The following is a 13380-nucleotide window of genomic DNA, read 5'->3' on the forward strand; positions in this document are numbered from 1 at the left end:
ATGGACCTGTTGGAGTGGGTCCAGAGGAGGGCCACAAAAATGATGAGAGGGCTGGAACACCGCTGCTGTGAGGAAAGGCTGAGAGAGCTGGGGTTGTTCAGCCTGGAGAAGAGAAGGCTGCAGGGAGACTTTAGTGCAGCCTTTCAGTACTTAAAGGGGGCTTTATAAAAAAGATGGGGACAGACTTTTTAGCAGGGCCAGTAGTGATAAGACAAGGGGTAATGGTTTTAAACTAAAAGAGCGTAGATTTAGACTGAACACAACGGAAAAATTGTTCACGATGAGGGTGGTGAAAAACTGGAAGGGGTTGCCCAGAGAGGTGGTAGATGCCCCATCCTTGGAAACATTCAAGGCCAGGCTGGATGGGGCTCTGAGCAACCTGATCTAGTTGTAGATGTCCCTGCCCATTGCAGGGGGGTTGGACTAGATGGCCTTTACAGGTCCCTTCCATCCCAAAGCGTTCTGTGATTCCATGAAGATGTAGTAATTTTCCCACGGTTCTTTAGTTCACTGGAGTGATAATTCTTCGTCATAAAGACAGCCCTGTAAAAACCCAGCAATAGCGATTCTTATGAAGAGTCACTGTGAATAGCTGGTAGAAAGAAGAGCATGAGGAGAGTAGAAGCAGAAAGAGAACATACTGACTGCACCATCTAGTATCTGTTGCAGTTAAGGTAAGGTTGCCTCCATACTACATGCAACAACCTCACTAGGAAAAATAATTGGAAAAGACAGAAGCAGGAAAGCCCTGTGTTCGATATTTGACTTTGCAGATAGCCTAAATTCAGTGTGAAATAAATTGTTTAAATTTATATTCCACTGGGAGAACCACGTGCAATTTTTTTTGTGCGTAAATATCATGATGATGATGATGATGATGATGGCGAATCTATTTTATAGTTATGGGTTATTAGAATTATGACTTTTACTTCTGTAATTAAAAATGGAGAGTTCATCTACTCCTCAGATTACTTGAGGGGAGGCAGCCAGTCTAGACAGAACATAATTCCTTTTGGTTTTAATCATTTACGTTGCAGTAAAATCCCCTTATTGAGTTCTGTTTTTCAAGGCTCAGATGGATTTATAAGGCTTATAAAGATCCTAAATGAAGCCACTGTACATGCAGTCGAACAATGGATTGGACTGAGTTGTCTGTGCTCCCAAAACAGCAGCAGAAAGGGCTTAGGTATTCATCCATGGCAGATGCCTGTTTCCGTAAGTCGGCCTCTTTAGTGTGCAACATCAATGGTTAGAATCATAATTCAGTCACTTCAACTGATCGTAAATATTCTGCCTGATATGTGTTACCTTTACGCTGGTGAAGCGTACTTCTCATCTGCTTGTAGTTATAAGGTTTTATGTTTTTTATCTTGAATTTGTATTCTGTTTTGAGCAATCCAAGGAGCAGAAGAGTGAGGAAGGGAGCAATGTTTGTAGTACAATCTATTTTTCTGTTTTGATCTTATCTGTTTAGTCACAGTTTTGACAGTCCTGCTGTTTCGTTCAAGTTACGTTTGCTAATTAAAAAAAAAAAGTGTGGAGCTATATTTGTATGTTCTGTTGGGCCTTGATGTTTATGCATGGGCTACAAACTTCTTTCCTCTGTTGATTTATACATATTTGAATTTGTTTTCAGTGATTTTGTTTTTAAAAGGAAATACAAATAATTTAACATGTCTTAAGCATCTTTTTAATAGGTCTGATTCTCCAAACCATTTTTGTTCTGTGGTAAATCAAAGTGATATTCCATTGTATAAGCTGACAACATATAAATAATAATTATGTTCCTGCAGCACATAGGTGGAGTTGTTACAGTTGAAACAATATTTCACATGCTGTACCTCATTGATGCCAAGATAAATTTTAGAAACCATTTTTAAACTGCTAAATTCCTTGCTATTAGCCTGTTTTGAATATTTGAGTGATAAAAGTCAGAAAAAACATTTAAAAATGTATTTTCAGATTATAATGGTTGTCTTGCCTTTTGCCTTTTAGAAATGAAAAACTTAAGAGTCATAATTCTACAAAATTTTTCATTTCTCTAACACTTTACTTTTAATCCTGTTTTTAAAAAGAAAACTTAATCGGAAATGAAAGAAACCTTTTAGGTGATTGAATATGGTAATAATCTTATTTGGAGAATGAAACAGCACCTTCAGACTGTTTTTCTATGAAAGCTATGTGTATCAAAAAAATAGCAGCATCTATAAAACCACAGTCAGAAGAAATAAGTGCCAGACCATTAATATAAAATGCAAAATATTAGACTGCATGGTCTTCAGAAGATGGGAGAACTAATAATGGGCTTTCGTTGGAAATGCAGATGTCAGCTGTGGGTGCCTTGAATTGTCAATAATAATGTTAAACACAGGGTAGAATATCAGCCTGAGCTTATTCTTTATTCTTCTCTCAAAATCATTAAAGCTAAGACAGTTGTGACATATGTTCCGCTATGGCTCAATAAGTGAAGACGTGCGTGGAACGTATATGCGTGTATGTGCTGAATTATTCATGTCTAAGTTACTGCTTTGGGGAAGCAAATGGAGCGCGCTTTGCTGGCAGGTAGGCTTTGAACCGTATCTCATGGAGGAAGAGAATAAATATTCTCAGTTTATCCTGGGCCAAGCTACTTATCAGCTGTGTACACAGGCCTAGGCATTTTTTTTTCTTTTGACTATAGCTGCATAAGGAAAAAGCCGGATAAATATCAAATTCTAAGAGAAAGTACTTTAATGGAATTTAGCACTGACATACCCCATTTTGTTATCTGTGCTGCATCCATCTAGGTGAAGGACTTTCCATGTAAGGCTCACCGAATTCCCTGAGCGGTAGCCACAAGGTCAACCTTAGAGGCAGGGGAAGGGAGACTTAAACCTGGAGGGTGATGGTACGTCCTCAGGGGTGCCTTTCTCCTTGTGGAGAGAGAGGGGACTGAAGCAGGGTGTGCAGCAGAAAGCCCATTACCCTCTTACACCCGTCTCAGTGATTCCTGCCATCTTCCTGTGTTTAATGACCTGGGATCTGAGTTACTCACCAGCCCTTGTAGCCGTATCGTCGTGAAGTTGTCACTTCAACATGGAGGTCTCTGTGAACCAGGTGGAGAGCAGGAGCTACAGCGGGGGAACAGCCTGACACTTGACCAAATTCAGTCTCTCAGCGCCCATCTGGAGGAATGTTATTGGGACTGTTGATTTTTTTTTTTTTTTTTTTTCTTAGATCCTTCCAGCAAATAAACTGCCTTCCTCCACCCCATCAAGACAATGGATATTAAATGAGCTGCAGACTCTGTTTTATAGTATTTTTAAGCATGTATTTCTTTTGTGGTACGCTAGGTTCTTATGTGACTTATTGTGTATGGGTTCTGTTGGAAAGTTAATTTGAAATATTGTAAGTTTAAATTTAGAAATGTTTGGTCCTGAGCGGATTTCAAAGCTCTGTAGGAATCTCATTTTATGTTTTGAGGATGTGTGGAGGATTGTGTTTAAAATCAAAACAATATTTTAAAGTGTCACATCTATTGCAAGCCCACTTCATGCTGTGACCTCTTAGTGCAATGCACAAAGTTTCAACAGGTGAAGGAAATTCAGCTGCTCAAGGAAGAGGTGTTGACTCCTCTCTTGAGGCTTGTCTAAACGATATTTTGCTTCAGGATACATTTTAATTACTATGAGGGGGAAGTGTAACTTTCTAGCATAGATAGGAAACACATGCTACTTGTTAATTTTGTTTTACCCTTTGCTAGCAAACTTATTTTAGGTTAAAAATGTCTAGAACAGGAATTATCATCTAATGCACTCCAGTGACTATGCTGTTAGGCAGTGGTGACCCTCCTCAGACAAGTGTAAACTTACATATTGAAATAAAAATCTCAAACATCTGAATGCTTAAATTAATAAAACATCTATATTGCCTAAAAACATACTAGTATTTGTTGTCTGGGTTTAGATTATACATGCATCAATGTCTTGTTTTTGGACAACTTTTAAATGTGTGCTTTATATACTAAATAATATCTTCCTGTTTTTGTCAAGGTCTGTGAATTATTTATTGCAGCCTACGTTACCCTCCTACTTATTTGCTAAAAGCTAGGATTTTACCATGTGAAGGTTTTGGATCTGTCTGGGATAAATATATTGTATATTAGCAACACTTTTGTAATTGTGGCAAGTATCTAATAACAAAGAAAAAGCCCTCCTCCTCCAATATTGCTTTTATTCAGTATGTCCTTGATTTAAATTCAATGTTATGTTAATTTTCTTTCTGTGCTTTTGGGAGCATGAAATATTCCTTAACTTTTTAGTTTGCTTGTCTGATGAAGAAGTTGCTTGGCAGCATTATCTGTGTTTTTCCCATCTCATATAATCTTATGTCAGCCTAGCTCTGACCTTTATATGATGGAACCTAGTGGTAATAGACCCTTCTGCTTAACAAGCTTTGAAATAAAAATGTATGATTGGCAGAGCTGCAGGAAATAATTAGTTCCAAGTAGATGTGAGAAGTGAAAAGATTATTTAAAGGAAAAGAAAGTGATTCAGCTGGTTTATGGTGCATATGAAGTCATGTCAGCTTTTAATTTAACTGTTAAGGGATTGAAATAAATTTAAGTCACTATGCGAAAGCATTTTCGAATGAATCATTGTAAAGAAGCTCTCTAAATAACTTTACTGCTTATTGGAAGCTCAAATATTTGAAACATTAATTAGTTCATTTGCTCTTTCAGACCAACTCATAAAATGTGGCTGAGTGGAAAAGCTACTGTAGGGAAGAGAGGATGTGCACTAGATCTTCCTGAAACTTACCTAGAGAACAGTTTACGGTGTTCTTTGAAATAATAAAAAAATGTGTATACACATTTCCCAGGAAAGAATTCTTCAATCAGTTCTCCAGTCAGTTCTTACAGAGGTCAAGATGTGTTTTCTATGTTTTAATTAGATAGACAAACCAGGACATGCTCAGTCACTGTATAGAGGAGTTCTCAAGTATGCTGTACATGGGGGAAGAAAGAAAGAATGAATGATTCTCCAGAATTTTGTGTACAGCCCTTAAAAATCTGTAGATAACACAGCCGTGTTCCACAATGAATGGATAAAGAGTGACCCACTCTCCTGCCTCTGGGATTTTACCATACTCTATCTTGCCATTCATTTGAATGGCTCTTTACTAATAACACCTCTATATATGAAAGGAAAGCAATGGTGAAGGCAAAGTTAACAGCCAGATAGGCTTTCTGCTTCTTCCCAAGCATGGATCAATGACCAGAGATTAGGAGACATTTCACCCATGTTGTCACTGGCTTTGTGCAGAATGTGCTTCCCCCCCAAGTGATGGTGGCTGTGCTGCCTCTCCTCGTGTAGGTTGAAGTAAGAAAGTGGTTGTGAATTACAGGTGGTATGGGAGCAATGCATAGCTCCTAAAGCTGTTGCAGTGAACAATTGAGGACTTTTGATAGAGATCTAGTAAGGATCTAATGCTAGGAAAGAAATGTAAGAGAAACTTAATGCTTTTTGGGAGCATGAAATGCAGAAGATTCTGGTGAAAGCCAGGGTGAGTTTGGAGAGAACTTGATTAAGCTCATGTTCATCTAAAATCAGCATTCCGTTTTTCTCCTGATTAAGATATCTGGTCAGATACTACTCATTCTGTCTCTTACCTTCGTATGCGTCATCAGGATGTCACTTTGCCATTTATTTCCTTTGCATTCTTTCATATTGACCATTTTGAATTCTCTTGGATGCACGTTAGAGAGGGGCTTTTTTCCTTTTAGATTCTCTTTCCATTTCTCTTCTAGCTGTGGTTAGTACAGGAGGTACCTGGTTGCTGGTTCTCCTGCTCATCTCTACCGCTGCCATTGATGATTAAAGTCCCATGTCTTCCCAGTTTCCTGTGCTCGTTGCTTTCAACTTTTGAAAAATTCTGGTTTTGAAGCCAAAGCTCTGCAAGCTTATTCTCCGTGGACCGTGAAAGGGATGTTTTTTGAAAATTATTTCTTTGTGTGAATGGGGTGGCGAAATCAGGCATGATCTCATGTAAATAACTTCCAATGGTCTATTGTGCTTGTAACAATGCAAATCTTATGAGTTTTGTGCCTTATTGCTATGGAAGTGGCATGTCTGATTGAAACTAACTTTAGAATTTATAAGTTGCCAGGTGCTTATTTTCTCTTAGTGTTGTCCACAGTGTGTTCTCCTCGCTATCTAATGCTCAAAATATAATAAAGTCCATTAAGAGCAATTATTAATCTGACAATAGCTCATTTTGAACGCTCGTACTGATCTGGTGCAATGCACCAAATGTATAAAGAGCAGTGTAAAGCTGCTGGTTTATTTCGGGTCTTGAAAGGTCAGAGTACACTACTGAGACTTAGAGAAGGGCTTTTACTACCTTTTTGTGACTGAGCCATCACATATCTTACAGGTTTTTGCAGCCACTGTTTATTGGCACATTTTCCAACTGCCGCTATATTTTTCTCTTTTTTTATGATAGAAAAGCAAACATTTACGTAATTAATGCTTCTTTCAAGGCATCAGTACGGTACATTTAAAGCAATGAGTTTGCTTAACTCTGTAATTTGCCTTGTTGCATTGTCATTAAAAGTGTTATGAACAAAATGAGCTAAATGACTTCACAGGAAAACTATGTGAAAAAGTATGTAGCTGCTGTATCCAAAGCTATGATTAGGGAATATTTAAATTATTTTGCTTATCTTTAAAGGTGTTTAGGTATTTAACTCATATATGCTTGAATACGTATTATAGGTTTTTATCTTTCTGTGAACTTTGATTTGATTAAACCTCTTACAACCTGAGACAAATGCTTGAAAACCAAGTATTTGGCAAAACCGTGTAGTTATTTGATAATATGTTTATGTATCTGTATGATTCTAAACCTTGTGTAAGTAAAACTTAGACTGCTCAAATAATTTGGTAAGTTTTTTGTTTTAATACTGCTTTTTGTAACTTGGCAGGGACAGCCTGTTGGAGACTGTGATTTTAATGTTCGACTTGCATGTATAGAGAAAGAGATTATATTTCCACGACATGAAAAGATGAAGAATGGTCTTATCGACAAAGCACAGGAACCATTCAGTGTTCGAAACAAACCATTTTTCGACATCTACACTTCAAGAAAGGTAAACTTGATTTCAGTTGTTTATGTTGTGGCCCTGAAAGCAGCAAAGCAGTGCTGGATATAGGTTTTCCCTCAGATTTTTTAGCTTCCAGTGAGTTTGTCTGCTAACCAAGTGTTCAGCAATGCTTGGGGGGCGATTGGCAGTTTTGGATGCTCTGAAAAGTGGTTTTAGGCTACCTATTCCTTCTGAATTACTATTTTCCGATATTTAAAACCCGTACTTTGGCAAAACCTAATTCTTTAGTTTCATAATGTTGAATGATGATACACAAGTTAATAGCTTTAGGTCTGAAATGTCTCTGAGCTCGAGGGAATGTCTGAGAGCTATGTTGTTTACACTGTCCTCCTTTGTAGGTAAGAATATAATGTTCTTTTTACTTCCAGTCCCCATTTGGCCATAGTATAAGAATCATGAGTTGTGCTTGAACTCGCACTTCATGTTCAGCAGTGATTACTAAGAGCCTATTCTAGTTAATATCTCCGCATTTACTTCTTAAAATACTGCCCTAGGTCTTCTGAAGTAAGGCATATGACTTGCAAATATATATGAGTTCCTATCTTTCATTGTGCACTCTTTTCTTCAGTATAGATATATCCCAACTTTCTGTAAAATACTTTTATTCTCTTCTGTGAATTAAATGGCTCCTGGATAATACTTTCTTCTAGAGGAACCCATTTTTCTTAGCACTGCTGTTAGAAGTAGTCCCGTGTCTCATCAACACACAGCAATGAACATCAAATTGTCGGCTTCCATTTGCTTTTGTCATTTCCTTGATCCTGTAGCAGGTAATGAATCTTGCCCCAAGAGGAGCAGTAATGGTATTTTGGCTAACCAAGAGTGGCTGAAAAGTAAATAAAGAGATAAGGCATAAGCTGGACTTTCAAAAAAAACCTGGCAGAGAGTAGCAGTCTTTGGAAAGTTTAAGTCCGGAACGATTCTATGAGAAGTATGTGTGGATAAAGCATTATAAATGTTTTGATCACTTCTCTGTGTTGTTGCATTTTTGAGTTGTCTATTTAAGATCAACATCGTAAATTGGAAGTAAACTTTTCATGGGGGGGAAAGGCTGTTTGGCTAGGACACATAGTTTTGAGCTTGAAATTAAAGGAAACTAGAACAAAAGGAACATGTCTTAAAAGTGGTTTCTTACATAAATTTATAGTTTCTTGAAGTGTTCTGAAGTTCCAGGTTATTTAACCTCATTTAAAAGTCACAGGAAGAACATGGTTGGAAGGATTCCTAGAAAAATTTCTAGGTAGAACACATCTGTAAACAAATCTCATGCTAATTAAATCTAATTGCCAGCACATGACTATTGAAATGATCCTCTGCTTTCCAGAACCTAGGAAATTAAAATTATGCTCAACGGCTTTCTTTTTCCTGTCTAAAGGAGATTTCTGAATTGTCCATGTGCGTTCCAATGTATTGGATTTTAACAATGCTGACTGCGGCACTTTTTAAAGTCAGCAATGAAATGATGCTATTTACTGGTCTTTCTCTACCTTTCTCAAAGCTCTGAGCATAAACTCTTTAAGACGTTGACCATCTTATTACCCAGCAGTAAAGCATCAAATATGTTGGTGAGGGGAAAAAAAATTATATATGGCCAGATTTTGTTTCATAATAGACTTATAATTGCTTTTGACACTAATGCTTGGACAATATTTCTTTATTTTGTCCTTGTGTTTGCCACCAAGTTTGATTAACTTGTGAATTGTGGAATGAAGTAGTTATCTGGCCAATTCTCTTCATTTTTGTGAAGAATATTCCTGTATGCAGCAGTTGGAGATACACACAGAGAGCAGGAGGGGTAGAGTTACTGGTGGTGCGGAGCGAATAGCCAGTGTTGCTTTTCTCTTATTTTAGTCATTTCAAACATTTATGATTTATCGACTCTGTGCATGTATTAGATCAAATTTGTAGGAAAATAAAGCAAGTAAGAGTAATATCCTGGGTTTTATCAAACTATATGTTTTGATAGATGATTTTTTTAACTAGGCTTCTTTTTGTCAATTAACTTCCCCCCAGTTAGAGTGAGTAAAAGTCAATGGCTGGTTTGCACTACAGTTATATAGCCCATTTTCTTTCTCTGAGGGCTGCTTTTCCTCTGAGAGTTTTGCTACTTTTTTATGAGTGATGAATATGCCCTTGGAACAGATATAGTGATGACTTACGCAGTTTGAGAGAGCAGGGCATCTGAAAGTGTGAAGCATGGCTATCTCTTTGGATTTTGTTACTTACCTCAAGCTTTTAAAAAACAGTATTCGTAGATACCACTAGGTCTGCAGTACCAGGTAAAACTTTAAGGACATTGCAACCTGCATTTGAGGTTATGATGTTGCAAATACAGTTCAGTCAACAAATTCTCACCCCAATGTGTCATCACCACCTTAAAAACATCTTTGAGATAAGAGTATCTATATGCTTTTAATTTATTGGGGTGTTCGGGTTTGATGTTGTTTTTTTTGTGTTTTGCTGTTGTTGGGGGGGGTTTTGTTTGGTTTTCAGGGTTTTTTTTTAAGTGGCAATCAGGGCAAACTCTAAAGCTTTCTACATTTTGGGTTTGAAATAACCATAGGTTTTAAAATTTTCTTTTTCTGTAATGAACATTATAGGTTTTAAATAATTGTTGTCCTCATTTAAAGTCATTTAAAGTCACTGTTATCTAGTGAAACATGTTCATTATACTACTGTTATAAAAACAGAAAACTTCTAATGAGGCTTTAAATCTGATGTGTTTTCAATGCATAACAAGTTTGATGTCAATATTTAAGAATTGTTTGTTTGCCCTGTGATAACTGTAAGGAGTTTTAGGTAATAGTACCAGTATTGATGTGGAGTTTTATCTAAGGCAATATTGGTAAATGTTTAAGGGAAATAGTTATAGATTCAAAATATATTTCAAATCTGTATCCACTCAAAAGAATAATGTTCATAAAAATATATTCTCAAAAGAATAATATTTAGACTAAGCATTATTGTTGCTCTTATTTATCTCAAAAATACATTTTTTTGTTTCATTACTTCTGTGAACTTGATGAGTGTGGTTCCTGTAACACATCCTTAGGATAATGAAACAGGGGTTACATCTTCATATTTATCACAACTTTGTGAACAGAATTTTTCATTATATATGGTCAGAATAGACTATTGTTTTGAAGCATTGCCCTATTCTGAAAGAGGACTATTTTTTTAAAAAACAGTATTGCATTGCCCAGAAGATCTTTTTCCTATGTTTATTCAGTCGTCTCTGCAACTATAGCAACAAATGTACTTATAGCCATGAATACCTCATTAGTATAGCTGAAAGAGCAAGCTGGGTTTCTTTTGCATCAATGACAAATGTCTTGACAGGGTTTACCAACTCTGTGTGCAGCACAGCAAAGTCTGCAGGGAGACAAGGAATTCCATCTAGCTTCTACGTCTGCTCATATTCAGATTGACTCAGCATATCCATCAATCCATCTCCAGAGATGGTGGCAGCTGAATGGATGCTAAAGGACTGACAGATGGGACCTGCTTAGGTAGACCTTTTCCTTAACGTTTAATTAGCCATTTTCCTTGTTCTCCAAGAACATCTTTCATCTTTAGAAAGGATCTAACAGGATCTTTCCTTTCTTGACTAGGGGTCCCTAAAGATTTACACCTTGTGACGCTGTGCGTTTTCTTAAGCTAGGTTTCTTCCCTACCTCCAGTTCTTGTATTTTGCTGACAGAAGATGTAGCCTCTCATGTTACCCCCAAAGCTTCTTATTTTCCAAGAAAGATCAATGGACATAGCAGTCTTTGGCCACAGATAAGGTGGATCTCTGATTGCACCAGTATATTCAAGACTGAAAAAGTGGAAAACTCATACCACTGGTCAGAATGTGTTTCATCAACATTCTTGGAGTATGTCTCGGGAGGTTTTTTTTTTTTTGAAGCATAGATGTGTTTTGCTTAGGGTCAAGAAAAGAATCAAGCGTACTTCTGAATTACCACAGCTGGAACCACACATCACATTTAATTTTGTTTTGGGAAACTTCAGTTTTTGAAATATGTTCCCAGGATGCAGTTTGAACCTCACAAAAGTAAATATTGTGGACCTCTCTCTTCACAGCCTCCCTCCATCATTCCTTTCTATGACCTGAGTTAAGACATAGTGTTCCAAACTGAAAGCCGTCGTTGGCCATTCTTCTTATTAACAACAGCACATATCAGTAAATGTCTGTTAGCTTGGGTGGATTGTCGGAAGATTACTCAAAAAGGCCAGGAGTCTCAGTGCTATGTTTAATAGCAGAATAAGTGGCTAAAACTTTTAATTATATCAAGAAAAATGAATGTTGTCCACATAGGTTTAGTTATTTTCAGTGAAAATGTGGAAGTAATTACTTGAAACAGCAGTAGAATTCATACTGTGTTATATATTAAGTCCAATAATGAAATTGTTCTTAGAGTTATGAATTTGGGGCTTTAATACTAAAGTTGGAGTACTGGCTGGTTTTTTTCTAATCTAAAAATCAATTTATTGTGAAATGAAATGCACTTTTACAGTGCAATTATAAAGTATGGCACCATTTATAGTTATGCCTTGACATTTGTTGTTGGTACTAGATTTTGGAAATAAGGGCTATATCTTTACAATGTTATATCTTTATAATGCTGTCTTGAACGTTATTTTAAGATGTTTTGATGGAGTTTTGTTTGCTTTTATAAGACTGAGTTTTGGTGGTAAGAGGAAGAAAAGAAAGGGACAGTCACCTGGGGACAGGTTGTATGTTCTTGGAATCTCTAAAAATGTTACCTTGTTGAACTTTGATACTGGTAGAGAAAGCAGTGTCACTAAACTTGACTGCCTCTATCATCAAAGAATCATTAAACAGTGTTAGCGTTAGCTGGGAGCACGTACTCAGTGAGCGATTTTGCCTTTTAATGTAACTTCTTAATGTAAATTCTTTTAGAAAGATATTTTTGAGCAATGTTGAGTCTTTACTCTTTGTCATTACACTCGCATGATTGGTCACTTTGGTTGCATAGCTTGCTTTCTTTTAACTTACTAGTCTGCATCAGAATTCAAGGAGGTGACATGGTCAAATCTGCCAGCTTTCCCACCCATCATGTAAGGGTAGTAGCAGTCCATGGAAGAAGCTGAGTTTTAGGCTTCCTTGATGCTAAAGTATTAAAGACCAGTGAGGTTAATGCTTTATATGCTGCATATTCTTAGCCTTGGGGCCTCAGCCTTTTATTCATACAAATATTTTAGGGTTTTCAACAAGGACATTATCTTCATTATATTAAAGAGGAAGTAGAGGTACATAGAAATAATTAAACTCTTGGAAATGATGTAAGTCTTGGTTTTCATTGCCTAAACCAACCGACAGCTCTTTTGCAAGGCTTTTTTGTGTGGACAGTTCCATCCCGGATGTCATCACTAACGCCTACTGCCCAGTGAGAATGCTGTCTAGCAGGAGTAGAAAAGAAGTCCCTTTCTGTGCAGTCCGTGGTCCCGTGGAGAGCTGTGCCCATCACTCTCAATGGAACAATAGGGCTAAAGGTTAAACAATGATACAGGTCAAATGAACAACCTTTTTCAAATGTTAGCATGCTGTATGTCAATGACTTGTCAGTTCTTAGACTATTATCTGGTTTTAAAATGACAGCTTGTCCTAGAGGGATTAGAATGAAGATGAGTAATCTCTGCTAGAAGATTAAATGGTCTAGGATCTTCTTGAAAGTTTTCAGTCAAATCTGTGAACTGACAGATGACTTATTTTGTTGTCCTGGTTTATTAGACATTTGGATTTTTGGTTTTATTTTTTTTTGAAACTGCTTTTGTTGTAGTTAGAAAAGGCGGAATGTTTAAAAGTTTGTAGCAATAAATGTATAGCTACTGTTGAGGTGCTTCGCTTTGGAAAATTAAGTGGCTGTGGACCTCTGATGATGAAGGAGATTGTGTTAAGTACATGACTTGCTGATGTTGGTGTGAAGTATTTTGCAGATAGCTATGGCAGCTGTAAGCTAGTATTTGCATGGCCTGAAAAAATGAACCCTGATAAAAGGCAGAATATGTGGACATAGCTCATCCATGTCTGCCAAGAGAGCTGTTAACCCAAAGCTGACTGTAAATGACCACAAAGCCCTATCTTATGTCGCCAAGTAGCCTACAGACAAAAACATGGAGAAGGTTTGCAGTCATGGGACAGAAGACGAAAGAATTCAATGGCAGCAATGGTAGCAGCAGAAGTGTCAAATAATCTCTGTCTATTTATTGGA

General features: G+C 37.1%; 1 protein-coding gene across 4 annotated transcripts in view; it reads left to right on the forward strand.

The window, feature by feature from the left end:
* The window catches only part of RNGTT (RNA guanylyltransferase and 5'-phosphatase), a 196842-nt gene that overhangs the window by 76998 nt on the left and 106464 nt on the right, over positions 1-13380 (forward strand). For all 4 annotated transcript variants that reach the window (XM_082305218.1, XM_082305216.1, XM_082305217.1 and 1 more), the window contains one exon: positions 6965-7129. In XM_082305218.1, the coding sequence (XP_082161344.1) occupies positions 6965-7129 (165 nt within the window). The remainder of the gene's footprint in view (positions 1-6964; positions 7130-13380) is intronic.

Source organism: Platalea leucorodia (assembly GCF_965183815.1).
Source record: "Platalea leucorodia genome assembly, chromosome: 3".
Classification (NCBI taxonomy): domain Eukaryota; kingdom Metazoa; phylum Chordata; class Aves; order Pelecaniformes; family Threskiornithidae; genus Platalea; species Platalea leucorodia.